The sequence below is a fragment of the Diceros bicornis genome, chromosome 17, assembly GCF_020826845.1.
Source record: "Diceros bicornis minor isolate mBicDic1 chromosome 17, mDicBic1.mat.cur, whole genome shotgun sequence".
Taxonomy (NCBI): Eukaryota; Metazoa; Chordata; class Mammalia; order Perissodactyla; family Rhinocerotidae; genus Diceros; species Diceros bicornis.
In genome coordinates, this window is record NC_080756.1 from 30,649,961 (window position 1) to 30,677,145 (window position 27,185).

The 27,185-nt window shown below is 37.8% G+C and overlaps 1 protein-coding gene across 1 annotated transcript in view; it reads left to right on the forward strand.

Moving 5' to 3' along the window:
- Window positions 1-334: 334 nt before the first annotated feature.
- Window positions 335-27,185, forward strand: part of SYT10 (synaptotagmin 10) — a 68,574-nt gene continuing 41,723 nt past the window's right edge. Inside the window, exons 1-2 of the mRNA XM_058558517.1 lie at window positions 335-811; window positions 18,003-18,360. Coding sequence (XP_058414500.1) covers window positions 664-811; window positions 18,003-18,360 — 506 coding nt within the window. The 5' untranslated portion in view covers window positions 335-663. The remainder of the gene's footprint in view (window positions 812-18,002; window positions 18,361-27,185) is intronic.

Sequence of the window (27,185 nt, forward strand, 5' to 3'; positions counted from 1 at the left end):
AGAGTAGCACATATCTGTAGTCAAGTTGGAGAGACAAGGGGGTTGGGTGGGGGAATTGAGGCTGGGAAAAGTACAGAGAAAAAGATTTCTCCGCTTCCCTGCGCGCCAAGATGAGCACCCCGGCCTCACCAGGGGTCCCCAGCAAAGGTGCCGGGCCGCCCCTCCTCCGATGCCGACCCCTTCCCCAGCCGACTGGGGAGCGGGGGCTGCGCGTTCGGCCGCGGGTCGTCCGGGCCCGCGCCGGGCTGCGATTGGACGCGCCGCCGCCAGGCACCCGCCAGAAACACAAACGCTCTGGGAAGAGGAGGGGGGCGTTCTTGCGAGTCGAGGGCTTCGGCTTTTTTACGTCTCCCCCCTCCCCTGCGCACTCCATGCCGGGTCTCTCTCGCCAGCTCGCCTCGGCTCGCTCGAGCGGCGGGAGAGTTGGCACAAACCTCGCCGCCACTGCCGCGCGCAGGTTCCCGCCCCAGCCTCTCCGCCTTTCCCTGCGCCCTCCGCTCCCACCATGGGGCCAATTTGGGGCTCCTAAGAGTTGCCGCGTCTTAGCAGCGCGCTCTCCGGCCAAAGTCCCCACGGGCGGGCTATGGCTTAGGGCGCAAGAAGGGCCAGCCTAGAGGTAAAGGGAAGGGGAAAGGACGGCTAACGGGAAAAAGAGGCCAAACGATGAGTTTCCAGGAGGACGGAGTGAGCAGCCTGTGCCAGAAGGCGCTGCACATTGTCACCGAGCTGTGCTTCGCGGGCCAGGTGGAGTGGGAGAAGTGCTCGGGCATCTTCCCCCCGGACAGGGGCAGCCAGGGCGGAGGCAGCACAGGTAACCGGGGGAGGGCTCCGCTCGCGTCCTCGCGCGCTCAGCTCCAAGCTCCCGGTTCTGCGCCTGCCGCGCGGCAGCAGGGGCATTTTTGGGACGCCGCGCCTTCCTACCTCGCTCCTTCCTTCCGTTCGGCTTCTGGTGACTTGGAGCGTGGGCTGTCCGCGTTTTGTCTCCTCGTTTGCAGCTGCCCGGTTTCTCCCACTTCTCTGGTCTGCTCCTCGCCCGCCGGCGCCGACTCTCGCTCCCTGGCGCCCGCACCCCCTCTCTCCGCGCTCTCCCACGCCTCCGGTCTCCCTCCCGGAGGGGAGAGGCGAGCGCGGGCGCCCGGTCCGCTTGCCGAGCGCTGCCCGTGAGCCGAGACGCTCGCCTGCGGGACTCGGGCTGCCCTCGCTCGTCCCGCGGGTGGCGGGTTGCGGGCTTGGGGAAGGGGCTGGGGCAGAGAATCCATGCTTGAACGCAAATGGGGCTGCCTTAGCCTCCGAGAGCAGAAAGGATCCCGATAGCGGCGACCCGCGATGCAACCTGTCGAGCATTTTACAGTGTAGAAAGCCCTTTAATAGGTATGGTTTTCTAGGGCTTCATGACAACGTTGGCAAAACAGCAGGGATTATAGATCCCATTTTTGGAGGCGACAACTAAGGCTCAGGGCACGTATAGAGTAAGTGGAAGAGAGGGAAAAGGTTATAGATCCCTTCCACACGCGCGCTCTCAGGCGCATCCCGTCACACAGGCATCCTCCCTACCTCTTCAGGAAACTTGGAAAGAAATGGGGTGGGATGGAGGAGGACATCGACCGTCAGAAATCTGGAGCTGGAAAAAAGTCTCAGGTGACAGATTTTTCTGGGGGGTTGGGGGGACGCGTATCAGAGCGGCTGTTTTGCCCACTCTTGGGGGAAAGGGTTTTAACACCTGCGCAATGGTTGTTTTGTGCAGCCTGTGGTGCTGTGCACACGAACCAGATGGACTCCGGGAGTTGCGGGCCGCGTGGTTTCAAGCGTGCCTTGTGAGGGTCACTTGTTGCTTTGGGAGAGAAACAAGCACTGGTTTCGGGATTTGGGGCATCGAGCTGGAAGGAAGGTTGCCATTTCTTCTCTAGGGTCTTGTTTCTTACCCTTTGCTTCCCGGTCATTTTAGTCTCTTGACCCGGCTTCCTGGGTTGAGGGTAGCCAGGGCAACAGAAGCTGGACCGCTAAGCTCGGAGCCGAGCACGACCACACAAAGCCCTGCGAGCTGGGAAGGAGCCAAGGAGGGCACACTTAGTGAACTCCCCCACCCCCACCAAAGACAAAGGGATGGGGGTGGGAATAGATGTGGTTTAGCTTTTCCATACCATTATGTAAATGGAATATCGGCAGGGTTTTGGAATTCTCTGATCATGGCAACAGGAGCCAAGAGAGGCTTCTGTCTGCACTTGCAGAACCTGAGGAGATGCTGCTCCTTGGACCCTGGAGCGGAATGATACATAATTGCTGCTGTCCACATGCTGGAAACTTAGACATTTTGTGACTGTATAAACACAACAGAGTCTTTTGCATTTGTTCAGGAGGTATTAAACTCCTAGGAATGTATGAAACGCAACTATTAGTGGATGGGACTGGATGAACGTCGTGTATATATGCCTGTCATGGGTATGGTTGCTAAGCATGCGATGAACACTCAAAATAGTGTGACCAAGTCCTCTGTGGTGATATTGGATAAGCTCTTCTGAAATGTCTTTAATGAGACACATGCTAAAGAAAAGACTCAGGGAAGGGGGTACAGTGGAAGAAATGAGAGTATTTAAGTTTAAAGACCTATATTTTGGTCATTTAACAGTTCATGCTGAGGATAAAACTAATTTCCCGACTCCCTCCCCCACCTTTGCGATCATATGCCAAGTAGTGGTTTTCCACGTCTCAGAATGGCTGGTAATGAGGAAAATTTAGGAAGATTGGAAACAACTGCTAGCTTCTAAATCTTTCTAAATACACAATTATATCAGCTTCAGGTAAAACAGTATATGAATTGTAGAACAGGTTCTGAGCTTGTCTTGAGCACTATGAGAAGTAGTGGTAGTCCTAATTCCTTTTGGACTTTCCCTTGGGAACAAAAAGTCAGGAAAAATTAATCTGAAAGATTTACATGGATATTTTTCGTCCCTTAAGAGAAAATATATACTATTCAAATAGGGTATTTGATTTAATATATGAATGTATATTGAATGGCTATCACTAAAGAAGACATTCTACTAGGTTGTGTATGAGATATAAAGAGGCATAGGATTCCTTTACATTTTCCATTTGTAGATCTATGTAACAGTTACAAGTAAAATGCTTTAATCTGCAAATAAACTCCTAATATGTATAGATATCTATGAAGTGGATTCAAAGATTATTTATCTAATCTTTATATTAATTAGCCACTCAGCTTCACATTGTTCTTTAAAGTAGATTCTCTTATAACTTAGGCACTTGTGCCCTTTATTATAGGTCCCTAAGTAAAAGCACTTCCAGTAGGTCATCCTTCTACTCACTGTTTGTCTAATGAGAAGCACATTATTGGTAGGAGGACATCCACATTGAATGGTACAATGGTTATTTACTTTGAATGTTAATCAGCACTGCCCAGATGGTGTCAGTTATTCTCAGGTTGCAGTGAAAATTACAAGCTTCCAGACTGTGTATATTTTTAGATTCTTTCACATAGGGGTGGAGGGAGAGAAATTCAGGTAATCCCCATTATAGTCATTCTGCATTGAAGTTATGAACCACATATGTAAATAAGATATTATCCTTTTGGTTTTTTTAAATGCCAATAAAGAGCAAGCTTTACTGTCCTCTTTACCATAACAGCAGTAGCAGAAGCAACAGCAGTGTTATTGACATTGAGAATCTACCAATCAAGTTGACTAATACCCCATTTGCATAAAATTTGTGGAAACTTAAACTGCAGCGGCCAATGCTAGTTAATTTACTTTTTTGGAATAGTTTATTAGAGACATTATTGATGTCAACAATACTAGTACTTTAGAAAGTTCATCATGTGCAATTTTTAGAAAATCAAATTTCTGGAGTCTTTTTACCACTGATTCTGCCCCTCCCCCTAAATAGATATGTCACCCACTAAATTCATCTGAATGCACACTATGATTTAATACTAGAATGCTAATACATAGAATCACACTATGATTTAATACTAGAATGCTAGTACATAGAATACTAGAATACAAAATACAAAACAGTATATTGGCCTCAAATGTTATTTTTCACATATACTGTGACTAAATATACATGATAGTTTTTGAACTGGATTTGGGGTCATTTCTGGTCAGTCTTTAATTGCTGCTCTATATCCAAATGCTGGTAAGGTTTTCGGAAACTATGTTGCTTGAAAGGCAGACCTCATAAATCATAGCTAATTAAACCCACATAAGCTCACAGTGAGATCACAATTGTATAGCCCCAACTTTGATTTAAATGTTTTAAATAAACATTTAACTCATCAATGTTTTAATTTTGAGCTTTTACACTTTTATTTTGGGACTGAAAATTCTAAAATAATTTTAAACCAATTCTTCTAAATTCATACACACGTTCTTCAATTTCTTAGATGTGGGGGCAAGTAGGTATATGGCAAAGAATTTCACTGAAGTTACTTGACTAATAAGAAAAGAGATGGCTAAGTAAAATTTTTAAAAATTACATCATGATTTTCCTCTAAGATTAAGGCACTTTAAGTCTATCATTAGGGCTTAAAATGAGTAGGGGGATTTCATAGATTTTCTCTACAAAGCAAATGATTACTCAGCTAATTTAGGTATAATTTTTGTATCACTATACTGCTGAGTTTTATGTTCTAATGATTATGTCAAGAATTACAATCTAGAAACATAGTTGAAATTTTTCTTGAGACTTTTAGGTCTGAAAAAGAGTTATTGAACCACAATGAATTCAGAACTATAGCTCACTTAAAGAAGGATGTATCAGAGGATTGTTTTTCTTTCTTCACATTGTTACTCCACTGAAGAATGGCCAGCTTCTACTATTTCTAGTCTCATTTTTACATGATCATCAATACATATTATGCTTAATCTCATTTGCTCCAAAGGGAAATGGACCTTCAAAGGCCAAGCAGATCTCAGCAAGCATCTATTTTTCTTAATTCTGAGACATCAATATTTTGGCAATATTGACAGTGTTTTTTTTTTTTTTTTTACTTTTTTTTTTCTTGAGACAAATTAAGATCTGTATTTCCTCTTTATACGAGCTGTGAATCTCTGAAATCTGATTCTTACAAGAGTGATTTTATACAAAAAGTATATAGCTACTTTATACTTTATAGTCTATACAAAATTTTTTTTGTGTGTGTGAGGAAGATCAGCCTTGTGCTAACATCTGCCAATCCTCCTCTTTTTTTTTGCTGAGGAAGACTGGCCCTGGGCCAACATCCGTGCCCATCCTCCTCCACTCTATTTGGGATGCCGCCACAGCATGGCTTGCCAAGCGGTGCAGCGCTGCGCACCTGGGATCCAAACCGGCAAACCCTGGGCCACCACAGCGGAGCATGCGCACTTAACTGCTTGCGCCACCGAGCTGGCCCTATACAAACTTTATATACAAAGCATGTAGTGATTTTCATTCAAATCACATTTTCTTTAAAACCTAATTGTCATTGTAATTTTGTTTTATGGGAAAAAAAATGGTCATTATTTGGGATGCATCTGCATTCATTTACAAGCTTTTTTTTTGTACAAAATTCTGGCAGAAGATAAACATTATCGTGAATGTTTAATGGAATTTCTAATGCCAATTAAAATGATCTGTTTTTTTTTCTTGGTGAGGAAGATTGGTCCTGAGCTAACATCTGTGCCAGTCTTCCTCTACTTTGTATGTGGAACGCCACCAGAGCATGACTTGATGAGCCATGTGTAGGTCGGCGCCCAGGATCCAAACCAGCGAACCCCGGGCCGCCAAAATGGAGTGCGTGAACTTAACCACTATGCCGCCGGGCTGGATCCAAAATGATCTACATTTTGAAAATGTAATTGTGTACTTCCTGGTCTATATTTTATTCTACTAATGACATACGTATTAAGTCAATAGAATATAAGGTCTTCAAGGGCAGTGGTTTGTTTACTGTTTTATCCTCAGTGTCTAGAAAAATCTGTGGCTCCTACTAGAGTCTTAATAAATATTTGTTGAATGAATGAAAGAATGAATAGTTGAATTAATGAATATATTCTCAAGAAACCTCAGTTTCCTTATGTGTAAAATGATGGGTGCTATTTAATAATCTCCAAATACCTTCTGAAACTAAATTGTATATATTTGTGTCTTTCTGTCTCCAATGCCCAATACAGTATCTTATGTAGATAGGCATACAAAATATTTAGTTTATGATAATGACAGACGTTAGAGCACTTGAAGCATTTAAAAGCTCGCATATAATGAGCCACATACATACTCATGAAAAAGCAACTGAACATCATATGGATGTCCATTGACTTTCCTCAGAGTATGTTCAGGTAGAGTTATGATCCAATGGCTAAATTCGTAAGTGTTGCATAATAAATGTATTGAGTTTATTGAAGTTCTAGAAAGTGGGAATGTCTGTTTAATATGTCCATTTACGATAGTAAAGGGAAAGCCTGTTTGCTTAAGTAGAAAGTAGCATGAGAAGAATAATCATATCAGTATTCAAATTGCTATTAGTAATTTCAGTTAGAACTAGAAATCATCATTTCGCAATTGTGAAAACTAAAGCAGGAAAAGTTAGCAGCTTGCCCTCAAATCGCTAGTTAGTGATGGAGCTAGGATAAGAACCCAGGGCTCCTTAGATCTGATCTTAGCTTCAACAAACAGTAGGAATAAGAAGAGATCTTGGGGCATCCTTGGTGTTAAAGGGCACTAAACCAATGTTTGTAAAGATAGGCTCTTAGCTATTATTATACTATTGGCTATAATTAGTGGCATGTTGGAAGGTATCAATAAGATTTCTCAGTGTGTGATTATGACTCAAATCTCAAACTTTCTTTTTATTAGATTTGCTGTCATCCAAATATGAGACACAATATTCTTCATTTTTCTTACTTGAGTATATGCATGCATGTGCAATTAAGTGTGCCAAGTGTTTACTCATATGCTTGCCCAAATATAATTGATTTGTTTCAACAGTAAAATCATGTAAAAGATTTTAGTGTTTGAAATGCACAACCGTGAACTCACACAATTATAAATATAATTCCTTTTATATGTTCATAAATAATTCTATAATGAAACAGATATTATATTACCAGTTAAATTGTTTTAAAAGTCAGTACCGTGGGGCACTGGAGACAAAATATTACAGTGGAAAAGAGCTGAGTGTCATCCATTCAAAGATCCTAAAGTATAATTACTATGAATGTGTTAAAGAAAACTAGACTTCCTAATAGGGAATGTTATTATTAAAGGTCAGTAAATTATTTTGCTTGTTTCTAATTTGTACAATACCAATTTCTTCTGTCGGTGGGATACCCAACACTAGCTAAGTTTGGAAACAGAGTCCCTTAACTGAAGAGATGGCTCCTTGTTATTAGCTAATAAGGTAGTTTTCTTTATCCTCCTGATGTTAAATATCCTAAATGTCTACTGTCTATGCTACATGTCCATACATGTATACATATATCTATACATACAAAATATGTATATGCTACTTGTATATGTATATGCTACGGGGGAGAAGAGAAAAAAGAACTGATATTAACTTTTTTTTCTTATTCAGGTAGATCCTGAAGTGTGTTATGATCTACTGTTTAATTTTACATTCCCTTATTGAATAGAGAATATGACAGTCAATTTAAAAAACCTTGTGAATGTCAATTTGTTCATATTGCAGAATTATTCTAATCAAACAGCAAGGACTGTTGTTTTCCCTTCCGTCTTCATTATTCCTTTAGTTCTGTTTCAGTAGTCACAGATTTACAGGAATAATGGACAAAACAATATTAAGAAGCTTATTATCATTTCTAATATGTTACAGCCTGAGTTGTTATTATATCTGAGGTGGTTTTAGCATTATGCTTTTATTCAACAAATATTTATTGAGCACTGTACTATATGAAAGCTATTGTGCCAGACATTAAAATGTACTGGTACCATTAATTAAATGCTGTGCATAATTCAAGTTAATGTAAATGTAGAATTAATATACAATCACGATAAATTACTTACTCAATTATGAACATATGTAAAGTTTTTTTTATAAATTTGGATATTTTAATAGCATGTTTAGTACCATATTTGGTTGAATCTAAGAGACTATCATAGGATGCACCATTATTTTATGTGGTACCAAAACAGGAAAAAGAATGTTGCTAATTAAATTATGACTATGCTTTCTTATCACATAGAATTTTTATTTCATACTTATGGAAATACTTCTTTTAAAACTTAGACATAGCTTTTTAAATAATATATCACTTTTGTACAAACATAAGGAAAATATAAAAGACATAAATGGGTTAAAATAATTTTAAAATTAAAATTCTGAGTCTGACTTTTCTGAATGGCTTTAATTCAGAATTGGTGATGCCTTTGTTTTTCCAGTCATTATTGGACTTGATGCCATCAAGAATGCTGTCAAGAGTGTTAATGATGCATTCTCTTTTCTTAACAGAATTGATAAAAGATGTAAAGGGCATTGGTGTTGTGCTCTAAAGCTATCTGTACAGTTATGTGGAGTGTTTGCAATGTTGCCAAACTCATCTGACTCACTGTCTTCCCCACCTATTCCCAACAAAAGTTTAGCTTTAAGGGTTAAGGGTGTGCTTCACTGTTTACTCCAGTATTTTCTTCCAAGCCACTTCGACTCATTCTAGGACTTCCAGTGTTGATGCTTTTGCTTTAGCACATACACAAACAGAGAAAACTATGACACAATTACATCTTAGCTACCAGTGATTGTAACAAGCCATCGATACTAATCTACATTCTGATTTCAGAAAACGAAAATGTTTAAAAATATGCATTTTATAATCAATTAAATATGGTGTTAGTATAAAGTTTTTTATCATTTACTGAAATTCAAGAGAAAGGCAAAAGTCAATACAATTAAAATGGAAATTATAAGAGGCATTGTTGCAAAGGTAAGTACATTGAATGATTATATATTGGATTTATAGATGAAGAAGAGACTGCTAGTTGTTTCCCAGTATTCATTTCCCCCTTCTGTTTCACAGTATTAGAATCCTTTATTTTTAGTTGGGTATGTGGTAGGATTAAAATTTTTTTAAAAGAAATTGGAAAAGGACAACTTTTCTCAGCCTCCCTTGTAGTTTGGTGCAGCCACATGACTAGTTCTGACCATTGCAATGTTGGCAGCAGTGATGCGCACTATGTCCAGGTTGTGCCCTTAAATTGAAAGGACATACCCTCACCTTCCCTTTTCCCTTGTTATTCTTCTTCCGTCAAGCTGTCTGGAATGTGGACATGGTAACTTGCCATCTTGGACTTTAAGGAGAAGGCAAAAACCTTTGAATAACAAAGCAAAAATACAGAAGAAGCCAGGCTTCCAGATACCTTGAAGTTGCTGTATCTGCCCTGGCCTGCTTATGCTGGGACAATCGATTACATGAGAGAGAAATAAACTTCTGTCTTATTTAAGCCACTATTAATTTGATTTCTTCTCACAGAAATCATAATTATGCCCTGTTATAATAGTTATACCACATCAATAGTATAAATACATTAACTTCAAAGATAATTCCCAATTTTCATCTCAGAAGTAGCTTTCCTGAGGAAGTTGCCTCAACTTTCTTTGAATAAGAGTTCCTGATTTGAGTTTTATTCCTCTTCTCTTTCTACAGAATGATGCCATAAACGTGGTCTGTGGTCAGGCAACAAAGGGAAGCAACCAAAGAAACAAAAGACTTATATCTGTGAACTGAATTATAATTAGTGATTATGAGAAATCACTTTTTTGTACATTTTGAAAATTAAAGAACTAGAATTTTAAAATTAAAAAAAATATATGATACAGAAAGACACAGATAAGAATATCAACTAAGATAATGGTAATTGGAGTTGAGAGCATGCCGGTTGGTCTATGCCTTTCTGCACGATCATAGCCATCTGCATGGGTAGTAGGTAATTAGACCTAACAGTATTCACAAGCCACAATGAATAGGACCATGCAAATGTTATGGTCTGGTTATATAGACTTTAGCAAAGTTCTGCTTTACTAAAAGTTTCTGAGGAATTAGCATTTTTTGGCTTACTCTATTTTCTCATGGTCGTTGTCTTTTCTCGGTTTTTTAGAACGATGTCACTTTTTTTGAGATATTAAGACATGATAAAAGAGTAAGATCTTTCTAGCAAAAATGAGTCAGAGATATACAGTCAGACAGACAGATAAGTAGTGGTGGAGCAATGGTCATGGATATGTATGTAATCAAACCAGAGTTTGAGCAGTGTTAAACCTGATGATCTCAGAACGTAATCTAACTTCTATAAATTTCATTAACTCTTAGTCTTATCAAGATATAATAGGATGAATGTCATATAATGGATTCTGTTCAGTTATCCAGAGACATTGAAGATTTAAGCTAGAGAGATCCTATCCTACTCATCAAGTTGGCCCATTGCAATGGGTTACATCAAAGTCTGTGTGGAGAAGACAAGCCATTCATATTCGTCACCTTGGCCTCCCAATGGTTGGCCCCTTTCCCTCAGTGATCTCCTCTTCTCCACCTTACCTCCCCAATCCCCAACCAAAAGCTCCTATGCTTTCATCTTTCTCATTTGGAAACTCCAATTCATTCACCTTTCTACTTCTCTGTGAATTTCCTGTCAATAAATATGGCATCATACTTATGATACATCATTTCATCATTGCAATTATTTTCTCCTTTGAGGTTTATCACATCCTTCTGGGTGGCAGGGGGCAGGTGAGGTGGGTGACCTCATTCATAGATAAATTCATCTGCTTCTCTGTCCCTACACCAAAGCTACTGAATATTTAGGAGATTTTAAAACCAGGCAGACTAGTATCACTCTATTAGTATCCAATTTCAAAAGAACCCTCAATTCTGACCAGACATGTTTTCCTATTCAATTTTCTCTTCTTTACAAATGTTTCCCACTCTATTTAAATATTCCAAACTGTGCCCAAATATCCCAAAATAACTGGCAGTTGACCTAACTCCTACTTTGGAGAGAAAATAGTATTTATAAACAAGAATTCAGTTGACTTCTTATGCAGAGACCTATGAACTTACCTGATTCCAGAACCATCCTCTTTTTCTTACAAAGGAAAGAGTGATCCAATCCTCTTTGCTTCAGACCCCATCCATTGTCATCTTTTATGGGACTTTGCTATTAATTATTTATTCTGCTTAACTTTCTATCTCTTCTGTCTACTGATTCCTTCCTACAAGTTTTAAAACATGCTTCCTACAAGTTTTAAAACATCCTAATAAAAACACCTTCATCAACTTTATGTGCTAGTCTAGTTATTGCTCTCTCTCTCCTCCTGGCCTAAATCCAGCTTCCTGATGGAATTATCTACTCTCATAGGATCTACTTCTTCACTTCCATTAATTTATTAAACCATATTAATCTAGTTGACATGCCTTTGCTTCACTAATCTCGTCGAATTCACTAAAGACTTACTTGTTAAAGTTAATGGTTATTTGTCAACCCTTGTTTTAACTGAACTTATTGTAACTTTTTACATTCTTAGCCACTTTTTAAAACATTCTTCTCCAAACTTCTATGAAAACACGTTGACCTGATTGTTTTTTTTCATACTTCTACTCTTTCTTAGTCTTCTATGCATGCAGGCTCTTTGTTCCTTAAAATTGTCTTTCTTTAAATATTAGTGTACTCAGGATTCTGTTGAAGAGCTTTTATCTTCTCTTTCATGGATTCAGATTCCACAATCTAAGTCCTTCAGGTTAATCTTGAGTTGCAGTCATGCATGACCAACAGCTTACTACTTGCATGACCACAAGTACTTCAAACTCAATATGGCCAAGGCTGAAGTCATGGTTTCCTTACTTCATCACCCTATTAGTCTCCCAATGTGTCGCATTTTTTTAAATTAATTTTTTATTGAGGTAACATTGGTTTATAATATTATATAAATTTCTCATGCACATCATTATATTTTGGCTTCTGTGTAGACTACATTGTGTTCACTACACCAAAATTCTAGTTGACGTTCTTGTCCTTGAATCTTCATACTCCACTAGAGTTTTAACTTCCCAAGTAACTCCTGAATCTGCTTTTTTCCCGCTTCAGCAACTGTCATTCAGAACCATTATAATCTCTCATGTGGATGACTATTGTAATCTGTTAACTAGCTTTTCCTCTTCTATTCTGGCCTCCACTTTTATCTTCTCCCTAGCCAGAATGTTATATCTGAAATGCATATCCAAGCTTATCAATACCTTGACTTAAAAATGTTTCTGGGGCTACTTATTTTTCTTTGAAGTAAATTCAGACTCGTATCCATCATATCATGGTTAAATGTTGAATTACAATCATAAAGAATCATTTAAAACATTTTGATGACTTTGTAAGTTCTCCCAGATCCTCCCTTAATCTTTTGATAGTCAGATTCTTTTTTGCTTTGTTAAATTTTATTGAAAAAAAAGTCATAAAGACCTAAGTATGAATCACTTGATTTTATTTTTTAATACTTTTAGTAATTAGTCATAATTCCAGTAGCAAACAATGTAAAAATATATAAAATACAATAAGCTTGTTTTTATAATTTTAGTTTCATTTTTCAGGATAAAATTCTAATTAATCCAACTTCTTTCACTTTTTGCTGTTCAGGGGAAATCCCTTTCGCCCTTGCTTTATGTCTCTTAATGGAAGGAGATACAAGGTAGGAATAATCATGGAATTGTGACTCACCCCCATCCCTGAGAAATGACTTACTTGTTTCCCCCTTCTTTGAGGTGTAAGCCTCATATCCTCAGGAAACAAATATTCTCTACTCCTCCATGTAGTAAAGTTTTTACAGGGTCAAGTCCCCATGGGGAACATCTGTGATTGTCCAGCCAGGCCTGTGACTGTATGGGCAAGTCTGATTAATTCAAGGTGATATATTAGCAAGTCCACTTTCTGATAGACCTAAGCTGATATTCCCTAGTATTTTAATTGCTACCTGCTTGAACACTGTGTCTGCCTCTTAGTTGTTCTGAGCATAAATGGGTAGTAAAATGGAATGTTATTTATTAGCTTCCTGAAATGTTAATATTTACTTAGAAATTTTGGTCTCCATTATAAACAAATTCACTCCTTTCAGTACCGAATATCATCAGAAGAGAAATTTCTCCTCTTCTTATTAATCTGTGAATCACCATTCAATCCACACCAAATCCATACCCATGCCTTTTCCCCTAGGTACTCTCGTTTAAAGAAAAATAAATAGTTGGTAATAATAGCAACCCATTGTTGCACTTATTATGCAAATTACAATGCTAAACACTTTACATTCATTTCCTTATTTAAACCTCACAGCGTTCCTATGAGATAAATATCAATACCTGTATTTCGCAGAGGTTCTTAAAGCCTAAACAACTTGTACAAAGTCACACAGTGGTGGAGTTGACATTTGAACCCAAGTCTAAATGGTTCCACAGTAAAACTATCTTATACTTTCTTCATCGTAGAAGGTTTTCTGCATATTCTCGCCAAATCTCTCAACATTTAGTCATCCAGCCACCTTGAAATTCACAGATATTTGAGTACCTTTTCAGATAACTTCCAAAATATGTATTCAGTAGCTCCATAAACCTTTTTTGACCATGTGATGTAGCCTAGACACTAAAAATAAAAAGGTGAATAAATTTGGTTTCTGCTTTGAAGGATCAGGGAGTGAGTATATTGGTCGGATAGGAACATTTGGAGAAGCAAAATAAGTACAGATCCACAATCCCTTATCCACCGTTAAGAAACCTCAGAACCTCTGAAAACTGAAAATTATTTCGTAAATTGTGGTAATTGGCATCAACACCTTACCTGATTTGGCATTAAGCTGCTTACGGTCTTCCATAATCCCACTCAGTGTGACTAATTCATACATTTCATTACAGATGTATTAATGTGTTTGGTTACTGGATGTTATCCTAGATAATATGTACCATTTTACCTTTCTAATATCCAAAAGAAAATAATAAAAATTTTTGGAACACATCATGTCCCAAGAGTTTGGGACAGAGGATTATAGGCCAATCAGTTATTACAATAGCAGTGTTACAGTGGTGGGTGTGCCTTAAAAGCCCTTAGGCAGAGAGAGCTTCCAGGAAGAGGTACTATTGAATCTGATTATTGAAGGATGAATACAAATTTGCTAGGCAGCCAAATGGGAGGAGAAAATGCATTGGAGCTACATGAAACAGCCTGAACAAAATCTTGAGAGAGTTATGTGTGGTCAGGGGAAGGAGTATAGGTTGGAGAGTGGCTGAAGAATGAAGTGGGATCAATAGCGAGAGGTCAAATCACAAAGATGCTATGGAACGCCTTGCAAATTTTGAATTTGCCCCAGATGGCCAAGAGGTGACCTGGAGGGATGTTAGGATGAGAGGGGGAGGGTGACCATACATCTCAGTTGCCAGGACATGACTTGGTTTCCTCCTGCTACCCTGGCATTATTGATAATACAACCTTTCACTTTCAAAAGTGACTTGGTCTGGGTGAAATGTTTTATGGTCCCCTAAATGATAGAACCAGATATTGATTTTAAAAAGAAAATTGTTAGCAGTAAGGAAAATGGAACTAGGGTCAAAGATTTCCACAGGGCTTTTTCCTAAGATGAGAACAACCTTACGAATGCCAAAGCTCATCACTTAGGAACAGTGGCATAAAAGAATTTCATAAAATCCTTGTGGGGAGAGTATAAAAAGTTCTCTAATGCCTAACCTACATTATTACAAAGGGAGGTGTTTTCAGCTATAAATTGAAAACTACTTCCATCCTTTCCCCACCTCACATTGTCTTGCAATTTCTTTGTATCTTGGCTTTGGGCTCCAGCTGGATAGAAATCAGCCTATTGAAGAAGTTAATTGAGTTAATATCAAGAAAAATATAATGTAAATAGAGCTGAAAATGCATGAAGATTATGAAGCCATAATTGTAGTATTTATTCTTCCAATTTAAAACCGTAGTTACCAATCAGGAAACACATTAATTTTATACTTTTTCTCTTTTCCTCAAGTTATGATGCTAATGAGCAATAAAAAAGTAAAAATAAACTACAAAATATAAAATATGATCACACTTCCTCACCAATGGAATATAAATGAGAAATATATTCAATGGTTGCTTTAGTAAGCAACTGGAATAGGAAGGAAAATATTAATGTCTACATATCACAGCATGTCAAAATTAATTTTTATTCTTATAATTAAGTAGCAATAAAAGTTTGGAATTATGTCAATTTCTGAATGGATTTCCATTAGTTACAAATTGAGAGTTTAAATAGAAGCATTTTGGCTTACTAATCAGGGAAATGTAAATTAAAACAAGGTATCATTTCCCCACCAGATCAGTGAAAATGCAAGTACAATATTTCTCTGAGATTGTAGGACCTGGTAAACTCATATGATGTTTTTGTTACAGCCACTTTGGGATTCATTTTGGAAATATCTGGTAAAACTAAATATGTGCATGACTCTGCATATCTATTTCTAGATATTTATCTTGGAGAAACATTCACAGATATGCACAAGGAGAAAGGTGCAAGGATACTCATTGTAGCTATGTTGTAATACCAAAACATTGGACATAATCTAAATATCCATCGTGATGAGGTGTTATGGAATGCTATGTGACATGAAGTTAGATCTCGAGTATTATTGAATTAAAAAATAAGGCAAATTGAAGAAAGAAATATACAGTAAGCCATTTATATAAACAAAGTGTATTATTTTGTATTATTAATTATATTACGAAAATTTATATAAACAAATTGTATTATTTGGTATTATTAATTGTATTATAAACAATTCGACATTTTTGTGGGTTTTTTAAGAGATATTTTTGTTTATTAGTGCATGGACTGGACAGATACACACCAAACTGGGATCAGTTGTTGCTTCTGGGGAAGGATGGGACCTCCAGGATTTACAGTGGTGGTTAAAGGAAATTAGATTTATTCTTATTATTTGCTAGGGCTGCCATAACAAAGTGTCACAGACTGGGTGGCTTAAACCACAGAAACTTATTTCCTCACTGTTGTGGAAGCTAGAAGTCTGAGATCAAGGTGTCAGGAGGGTTGATTTCTTCTGAGGCCTCTTCCCTTTGGCTTATAGATGGCCGCCTTCTCCCCATGTCTTTACATGGTTTTCCCTTTGTGAGTGTCTTCGCCTAATCTCCTCTTCTTATAAGGACACCAGTCATACTGGATTAGGGCCCATCCATATGCCTCACTTGCCTTAATTACTGACTTAAAGGGCTTGTCTCCAAATACAGTCACATTCTGAGGTACTGAGGGTTAGGACATCAACACATGGATTTGGAGAGGGTGGAGGGACAGGCACAAATCAGTCTATAAAATGTTTCTAACATTTTTATTTAAAACAAACAAAAGAAATTGGATGACATATTTGACATCAACAAACAAGTATTAAAAGAAAATTACAAGGTTATTTAAATCTAGAAAAATTTCCCTTCACAGGAAGTCTATTTGCTTTTCAAAACTTTAAGAGTGCTATAACACCAGATTGCTAACATTGGTTATCTTAGGAAGGTGAAAATAGAAGTGGATAAGGGATATTATTAACTTTTTTTAATAGACTTTCCTATTTAGAACAGTTTTAGATTTACATAAAAATTGGGAAGATAGTAGAGGTCCCAGATACCCCACACCTAGTTTCTGCTATTATTAACATTAATATGGGACATTTATTATAATTATTGTTACATTGTTAACTAAAGTCAATACTTTATTCAGATTTCCTTGGTTCTTACCTAATATCCTTGTTCTATTCCAGGATTCCATCTAGGCTACCACATTGCATTTAGTTGTCTGTCTCCTTAGGCTCCTCTTGGCTGTGACAGTTTCTCAGACTTTCTTTTTTTTGATCACCTTGACAGTTTTGAAGAGTACTGGTCAGGTACTTTGTAGAATGCCCTTCTCCTGGAATTTGTCTTATAGTTTTCTCATGTTTAGACTTGGGTTATGGGTTTGGGGGAGGAAGACCACAGGGGTAAAGTGACATTTTCTTCACATCATATCAAGGGTACATACTTTCAACACGATTCATCACTGTGAGTGAGGTGATGGGGTGAGCTTTCTCCACTGTCAAGTTACCCATTTTTTCCCCCTTTCTGTACTGTACTCTTTGGAGGGAAGTCACTATGTGTAGCCCACACTTAAGGAATGGGGAGCTGTGCTCCATCTCCTTGAGGGTGTAACATCTACATAAATTGTTTGGAATTCTTCTGTATGGGAGATTTGTCGCATCTCTCCCATTTATTTATTTATTCAATAATCTTAATTTTTTTTACTGTATTTTTTAATTATTCTACATAATGAGTATATATTAGTTTTGTAATTATTTTGAAATAGGAATATTTTAGAGATGCTTAGATAACTTATTAACTGATTTTGGACTTTAGACATTAGGAGCATGCAAGGTTATCAGAAAGGACCTACAGAGTTTGAAAATACAGTTAATAGTGTTCATTCTCTTAGTAATGAGTTATTCTCATTTAGACTATAGAAAGTGGTTTATAGAAGTATTTAACATTATTTCCTGTTCAGAGAGTTAGAAGGTTGCATTTTTAGATCAAAGATGAAGCAAGCAGGAGCCTTTCCTGTATGTGCAGTTTCTTAGTTTCTTAAGCTTCATGACGTCATGGCAGGTTGCAAGTTGCCAACCTTCCATTTGCAAAGTCTTGGACTCCTTGTAGTGTCCTTGGAAATGATATGCATATATCATGCTTTTCTTGTATACAGCTGGAAACTTTTCCTGGGGTGGAATTTTTCACATATCTCCTTTGGGAATTTCCAGTCATAATTATTAGTCTTTCCTCCCTACAAAGATAACTTAAAAATAAATTTTTAAAACCTTAAATCAGGAAGCTATTAATAATAATCAACGTAAAATTATCTCACCATTTCTGCTCTTTTATGTATTTTATGCACTTCGTATATTATGTATATTATGTATTACAAAATTTTATGAATTAATATTTCTTTACATTGTAATTTTTTCCAGATATTTCAGTCAGCTTGTTAGCAGTGGTTGTCAGCTTTTGTGGCCTGGCCTTGCTGGTTGTCTCACTTTTTGTCTTCTGGAAGTTGTGCTGGCCTTGCTGGAAGAGTAAACCCGTGACTTCCAACGTCAGTACCATTCCACAGAGCACTTCAAATGCTCCTACTGAAGTTTTTGAGACTGAAGAGAAAAAAGAGGTTAAAGAAAATGAAAAGCCAGCACTAAAAGCTCTTGAGCCTGCAATAAAAATCAGCCACACTTCTCCTGATATCCCAGCAGAAGTGCAGACTGCTTTAAAAGAACATTTAATTAAACATGCACGTGTGCAGAGACAAACTACTGAGCCTACGTCTTCATCTCGGTAAGGAAAGATCAAATAAATAAAACTCTGTCTGTGTGTGTGTATAGTGTGTGTTGTGCGTGATTTCGTAAGGGAAAAAAACTGACGTGGGAAAACAGAAAAGACAAACAGGAGAAATGAGAAAGACCTAGGAAACAGGTAACTGAATAAGGAGGAACTGAGGAGGGCAGAGTAAGTAGGAGCAAAGGAACAGAAATTGGGGACAAAAAAGCCAAATAGGAAGCAGTACCATGAAAGGGGCCGAGTGGGATTTGAGGTCTCAGTAAAATCATCTAACTACACATTGTTATGTATTGACTCTTTCCCTTGAAATATCACTGGTTGATAGCTACTACTTGCAGTGTTTCAATTTAGTTTAATTCTACCAATAAATATCAAGAAAACAGCCATTTGCAACGCATAGCATGAAATCATCTAGAAGTTCACAATCAAAACCAAGTAACAGAGACTAGTGTTTAGTCTGCAATTGTTTAGCACCTACACCATAAACATGGAACTGCTGGAGAATTTCATTGCCTATTTGAACTCTCATAGACTAAACTCTTATACTGGGCAGAGTATGGTAAGTTCCAGAAGAGCTTTGGTGAATATCATGAGCATATCAGGGAGTGTACATGAAAGGAAGGAAGAGGGAGACCTCCTTAAGGATATACGTTTTAACTCAGCCTGGAAAAACTGGCAAAAATTTGCATGAATGAAAATAATTTGCTATAGTGCATTTCAAATTGTGTTAACTGTCAAGGAAAAAGATTCTTGTGAAGAGTCATTTTTTCTACTAAGTATGGTCTTCAATCCTTAAAATGAGTGACAACCTGACAGTAGCAGTTTTCCTCTGGTTCCCAGAAGTAGCAACTAGTTTTACCCGAGGGCAGGGTAAAATCAATGGTACTAGGAGGTAAGTGTTGTTTCCTGCTAACTAACTGACTTCCTAATCTTACCTGCCCACTTCTCTGAATCAACGGTGCCTCTGTGCTTTCTGACATGATGAACTTTTGTGGCTTTAGAAATCTCTCAAATTGAAAAACTGTGTATGGGTCACGTTTGCTACTAGGACTGAAAGAATAGTCAGTATATGTTTTATGATATAAAAAAGGATTGTATCCATAAATAAATCCTCTTCTTTCTGAAATAAATTCCAGAGGGATAAGTAAAAATTGTTACTTTGGGCATAAGGAATGTAGGATAAGGAGGATGGATGGAGGTCTTTTTACATGTTGTACTTTTCTGTACTATTAAAATTTTATAACCAAGGTATGCCTCATATTTAGTTATTATTTTGATATGTTTTCCTGAGCAGTAGCATTTGGGGTCATTTTTAATTTTTTATGATTTTTAGATAATATGACCCCATATATGTTAATTTACATTTATTTATTATGGATATTTGACTATAAAATAATTATCCCATGTGCTACTTTCTTTTTATAGCTACAGGAAAAATTATCTCTATTTAAGTTATATCTATTTAAAATTATCTCATGTAGTTACTTGATTATCACCCCGATCATCACCGCAAACTGTGGCCTAATATGATACTTAATAAAGCCTTAAGACACTCAGAAATTTAAGGGTAAAAATGTTCCATTAATCTACAAAACATTTTTAAGATATTAACAACAGCTATGAAAATATATTAGTTTAGCATTCAGAATTTTTCAACTCTTTTATTTGATAAGTGTACCCTACATAAGGACACTCAATTAATGAAGGCAGGTTGAGGTAAGCTATGAAAATAGCTTGATTTTCTCTGCCCAAATGTTTTCTGGAAACATCAGCAAAACAAAATACTATCTCCAAAATATTATCTGTTGAATGCAAAGAGACAGCTTATCTGATTATCCCTAGCGAGAAGAGAATGAAAGAATGTACCCTGAGAACACATGTGTGAAGACTTGGTTTTAGATGCAGAATTGGTTTCTAGAAATAATAGGAATGAATACTGTATTTCTCGGTATTTATGTGAAATTGAATAAATCAGAAAAAATCTTTTTCTCTCAATCTTAAAAAACAAAAAAATTGGATTGTACGTATCTCATATTTTCTAAGAGAAAAAGTGGGATACAAATTCAAAGTTTTGCCAGAACTTTGATATCATTTCATCTCCCTCTTTGAATTTCCTTGTTTACATGAGTGGTTGGGGAAGGAGGAAAAAAGTATTTTTTGAGCACTTGAAATTTAGTCACTATGCCAGGCACCCTTCCTGCTAATCCTCTGCCAACCTGCATGAAGTAAGTATTATTAATTATCCCCATTATTTGTGGGTTAACTGAAGCCCAGAGAGATTAAAAAATTTGCCTGAAGTTGTGCAGCTGGCAAGTTAGAATTCGAATTTATCCAGATTGATGGAACACATTTTAAGCATTAAAGCCAAGGAGATATAGTTTTACATAATCAAAGATGTTAGTTACACGTCTGCCGAGGACAAGTAGTTTTGATGTTGGAGAATGGGAGCATCTTCCTGCTCATTCTGCTCAGTTAGAAATCTGGAATTGTGTGTGGTTCTTGTGAATTACTAGAGTCATGATTGTAATCTCTTTGGTCTTGGAATGAATTCCTTGCAGAAAACTTGATTGTTCCTAGTTCTCAAAAACCCTCATCTACGTTAATTACTTTATCATACTAGCAATTACCTTTATGCTAAGAGGAAGAGGAAATTGCTGAGTTTCTTATGCAGTCCACTTGGACACAGAGATCGAAGGTACATTATTATAAATCGTATTATTCTGCTCAAATGCTAACTTTTCACTGAGATGGAGCAAAATCGAACCACATACACACAATAATTTACCTTGAATGCTTGGTTTCCTCACCTTGTTAGGATATCCCAGCTCCAGTCTCCTGTTGGGACTCCCTTTTATTTGGCTCAGACAATAGATGGCAAACATCATACTCTTCTCAGTTTTATTTGTCTCTATCCTTAAATAACATCCTGATTGGTCTAGAAGTTAACAGCATTGCTGGAAACTGCCACATTTCCCAAGTTCTCACCTCCCTTTTTGAATACCTGGACATTTGGCCCCACCATCCTGCCTGGCAACCAAGCAAGCCAGCAGGCATCTGTATTTCTTCATTACTAACATGCTAGCATCTATCTTGATTGATTGTTCATTCGTCCAGCAGCCTTATTCAGTAGATATTTACTTATGCCTATAGTCAGTGTATTTTGCACACTCTATTTAATCTGCAAACTCTAGGGAGCTAGAAAAAAATTTACAACATAATGCAGAAATAGGACATGTACTACCAACTGCAATATAAGGAATTACAAGTACAAACTGTGTAGTGGAGAATGCAGAATTCAGAGAAGAGAAAAATTATTTCCAGCTGAGGCGTGGAGAAGGACCATTAAGCCGAGGGTAAAGGAAACTAGGAATTCACATAAATGGTAATTGGGAGAGGGTGTGCATCCCAGATGGAAACATTTTATGTGAAGAGACAGAGAACAGGAAATCTTGCTATGAATCCAGCAGGTAAGTTACCTTGATCAGAAAATAGAGTTCAGTGGAGGAATAATGGAAGACATAGTCAGCTGGAATTAAAGTATGAGAAGGGCTTGAAATCATGGCCAAGATGTTCTAGGTCTGTCCTGTCGAAAATATTTACAGCAGCAGAGTCCTTTGAATAAAGAGCTATGCTGTATGAACAACAAATTAATTTGCAACATTAATTTGGCAACAGTTTATAGGACAGACGGTAGCAAAAGACATCTATTTTGAAACTAATATAGTAGTTCAGGCATGATAAAAATCAGAAAGTAGCAAACAACAGCAAAAAGCCCGAAACCTGAGAAAAGTTGTAAAGGAAGAATCTAAGATCCCTTATAAAAAACATTAGGTGACACTTCAAGCATTCTAAGTCTAGTCCAAACTTGTTAAAAGCCTGAAATTCAAACTGTTACAATCTGATATACCAAGGTACCATTAAAGCGTTTTGGTTCCATACTCCCCCCCGCCCCCCCACATATAGCTCTACGCTGCTTTCTTAGGCAGAAAATCTGCCAAATTCACTTCTGTATTACTCTTGACACCTAGACAAAGCACTATAAGAACTCAGGGTATATTTGTTGAATAAAAAAAGTCAAAAACTGAATTCAGTGACCTCATCTTATCTATCCAAATGGATATTTCATGGATGCCCACTAGAAGGGTGCCTGGTCTTTTTATCACCCTCCTGTAGACCTCAACTCTCTGCCTCTGTGCTTTTGCTCATGCTGTTTCCCTTGTGTGGAAGGATGATCTCTTTTATATCTACTATAAGATCTTTAAGGAAAATGCATCTAAGGATCTACTTTCTCTGCCCAATTATAAACTATTATCCTTTATTATTTACAGCCATAGTTACAGTCTAGCAATTAGTTATTTATTATCTTAATATTGAGCTCGAGCTGTTTGCCAAGCTAGAAGCTACGTTCTCAGAGAACAAGGCTGTGTAACCTACTTTTGTGTGCTCCTAGTTTCCATCTGTGGAAATTTTATGCACTGTGTAGGTGCATAATAAGCATCAAGTGAATACTTTTGATTTATTTGTCATCTCTCCACTTCACTTTGCTGTTTTAAAGAAGCCTCAGGTGGTGAGATAAACTGTACTCATATTAGAAAGAGGTTAATGATGGTATCCTCCTAGGCATGAGTATGAGGACCAATTTTCTGTGCATTCATTAATGGTGTAAAAATGAAGTGAATCATAAGTGGCAAAATAATTTATTGAGGATGAGTAATTGTATAGGTTAGCCACTGTTAGAGAGGATTCTAAGTACTTACTGAAAAATAATTGGGAAATCTAATGGCAGATCCAATTGAACATGAAAAAAAGCAGGAAAATGTACATGAGAAGAAATCATTGACTCATGTGCTGATGGATTTACAATTAGCTATGGTTGCTTAGAAAAGTAACTCAAAATCATCACAGAAAATGTCAGAAAGAACACTCACTGTATATTGTTATAGGAGAAATGAAGAATTATGTAAAAATACCTAAAATTGGATTGCATAGTTTTTTTTAAGAGATTTTTTTATTTAATTAAGTTCTTCTCAAAAGATAGCAAAAATTGGGGGCCAGCCCGGTGGTGCAAGTGGTTAAGTGCGCACGTTCCGCTGCAGCGGCCCGGGGTTCGCCGGTTTGGATCCCGGGTGCGCACCGACGCACCGCTTGTTAAGCCATGCTGTGGCGGCGTCCCATATAAAGTGGAGGAAGATGGGCATGGATGTTAGCCCAGGGCCAGTCTTCCTCAGCAAAAAATAGGAGGATTGGCATTGGATGTTAGCTCAGGGCTGGTCCTCCTCACAAAAAAAAAAAAAAAAAGATAGCAAAAATTGCAATTATCCATTCCAAAACACTGTAAGGAATGGAAAGCAAGATGTTACACAAAGGGAGAGTTTAAAAAATATATAGCTAGCTAGTAAAAAGCAGTGCTTGCCCAGAACAATAGGAGGAACTGAGATCTATCTCCTTGAAATAAAAGTTCATAGAACATACTGTACAAGTGTTTGAGGTGGTTAAATAACCCCCTTCCTGAAACATGTATTTGGTATGTACACTAAGTTCTTTTCTGAAATGGGATGAATCTTTGAACTAAGGTCAGAGACAAAACCTTGCAAAATAGTTTCACACTTGCAGAGTTTGTTTTCTGGCACTGATAAATATCATCTCTTCTTTACAAGCACTAATTATAAATTGATTGAGCCTTCCTTCTTCATAATGCAAATAATGCTTGGGAAGTTTGATTCTACTAGTCACAGGAATCTTAGGATAAATTGTTTTCCTACAAACTCCAACAGACATTTCTTGAATCCCAGGATATGTTTATTATGAAATTCATGAAAAAATGAGTAATACTTAATCTCTGCCTTTGTAAAGACCACAATCTAGTAAAAGGGTTGAGGAATGGAGGACAGATGTAAAAACAGTTCATTTCAGTACACTCTTTGCAGTATGAACAAGGAGATGTGGAGATGCAGAAGGGTCACTCAGGGTAGTAGGTAAACTCAGTTGGAGGGCTATGACATTTTTCTCCAAAACTTAGCTGAGCTCACCAGGAGATGGGCTCATGATAGCCAGCAACATACTTCTAGGTAAAGAAAGGCCTAAATGACACACTGAGCTTAGAAATTTAGAGCTAGAATGCATAACTAAGGTCAAAAGGCCTTGTACGGATCTAGTAAAACTAAACAGAATGTTCTCGGATTTATTATTTTGACAAGTTGTTATTGAGAGATTTTTTTTAATGTTTACTTCATTCCGTGTTACTTCTTTTCTTGTAATATGACATATTATGTTCTCAGAACTTTATTTGTAGATCAAAAACACCAAGAAATATTTTCCAACCTAATTACTTCATATGCATTCCTTAAATATATGCTAGATCAAAAGCAATTGCTTATCATCCCTTGTCATGATTTTTTTTAAACGTGGAGAAAAGTCGGGAGCAAGTATTTTCAGAATAGCTGAATATTTACTTCATTATTATTAAAGAACAAGTTGCCTATAAATTCTTGAACAGATTAAAGATGTTACTTAAATGAATTTTAACCATTACATTATATAATTGAGAAAAGAACCAGTTTTTTCTCCAAACAGCTTTTTTTATTATTGGATTGTTAGTTAATCATATAGCTAAATTTTTCAGGGAAAAATTTTTAATTAATTTATTTATTCAACAGTATTTATTGAACACTTTGTATGTGCCAGTCATTCTTCTAGATATTTGATACACGTTAGGAAGCAAAACTGTCAAATCCCCACCTGCATTCTTGTGGAGAGGAGCCAGACAACATAACTAAGTGAATTACATGATGTATTAGAAGGTAATAAGTTCTATAGAAAATAATAGTGCAAAATAAAGGGATTGGTGGGTCTGAATGGGGGGCAGGGTTGGAATTTTAAATATGATACTTATGATAGAGCTTGCTGAGAGGGTAAAGTTTGAGCAAAAACTTAAAGAGGTGGAAAGGTGGGCCACGAGGGTGTCTAGAGAGAGCTTTCCGTGTAGAGGAGGCAGCCATTGCAAATGCCCTGAAGCTAGAACCTGTTTTTGTGTTCCAGCTGCAGCAAAGAGGCCAGTGTGACGGTAGCAGAGAGAGCAAAGTGGAGAATACTAGGAGAAAAATCTGAGAGGTAGCAGGGGCTAACCCATTTTTGGCTTTTTCTTTGAGTAAGATAGGAAGCCACTGGAGGGTTTTTTGGTTTGGTTTTGTTTTGTTTTGTTTTGTTTTTGTTGAGGAAGATTGGCCCTGAGCTAACATCTGTTGCCAAGCCTCCTCTTTTTGCTTGAGGAAGATTGTCGCTGAGCTAACATCTGTGCCAGTCTTCCTCTACTTTATATATGGGATGCCACCACAGCATAGCTGGATGAACTGTGTGTAGGTCCGTGCCTGGGATCCGAATCCGTGAACCCCAGGCCACCAAAGTGGATCATGCAAACTTAACCACTATGCCACCGGCTGGCCCCCACTGGAGGGTTTTTAATCCTAGGAGTGGCATGATCTGACTTGTTTTGAAAAGATTACTCTATCTGTTGTTTTGAGAATGAACATTGAGGGAGGCACAAGGATAGAAGCAGAAAGACCACTAAGGAGGTTATAATCCAGGCCAGAGGTGATGGTAGTTCAGACCCAGGAGATGGTGGTTAATGATGGGGAGAACTGGCTGGATTCGGGATATGTTTTGAAGGTAGAACTAACAGAATATCCTGATAGATTAGCTGGAGAATATGAGTAAAAAGAGAAGAATCAAGCATGACTCCAAAGTTTTGGCCTAAGCATCTGGAAAGATCAAGTTGAGATAGACGAGACTGTGAATGGAGTGAGTTTGAGAGGCAAAAACAGGAGATCTAGACCTGTCTTTTTTTTTTTTGGAGAGGAAGATCAGCCCTGAGCTAACATCCATTGCCAATCCTCCTCTTTTTGCTGAGGAAGGTTGGCCCTGAGCTAACATCTGTGCCCATCTTCCTCTGTTTTATGTGGGACACCTGCCATAGCATGGCTTGATAAGTGGTGTGCGGGTCCGCACCTGGGATCCGAACCTATGAACCCTGGGCCACCGAAGCAAAGCGTGCAAACTTAACTACTATGCCACCGGGCCAGCCCCTGGACCTGTTGTTTTTGAGGTTTCTACTAGAAATCTAATTGGAGAAGTCGAGTAGGCAACTGGATAATGACTCTGGATTTCTGGAGAGAATCTGTGATACATTTATAAACTTGGGTTCCACATGTAGGTGGTGTCCAAAGCCAGGAGATGATATCATCAAAGAGGTGAGTGTAGATAGGAAAGAAAAAACCAGAGATGAATCCCTGAGATACTCTAGTATTAAGACATCAGGAACAGCATAGTAGATGGAGAAGTGGAGACTAGTAAAATAGGAGGAAAGCCAGGAGGGTATAACCTGGAAGCCAAGCGAAGAGAGTATGTAAACAACCAGGAGTGATTAACTGTTAGGTGACTCTGATGGCGTCAGGTGGGATGAGGATCATGGATTGACCTGTGAGTTTAGCAATGTAGGGGAGACATTGTTGACATTTTCAAGAGAGGTTATGCTGGAGTTGGGTATGTGAAAAGCTAGTTAGAGTGGGCTTAAATAAAATGAGAGGAGATAAATTGGATAGTAAACATACCGTCCTCAACTCTTCCAAGGAGTTTTGCTGCAAATGTGTTAGAGAAACAGAGCAGTACAGAGACAGGAACTGGGATGAATAGAAGGTTCCTTTAAGATAGGAGAAATACCAGTATATTCTTACACTGATGGTAATGATCCAGCAAAGAAGGAGAATTAATAATGCAGGAATCAGAGAGAAGCGTACTTGAAGATGACATGAGAGAAAATGGGATTT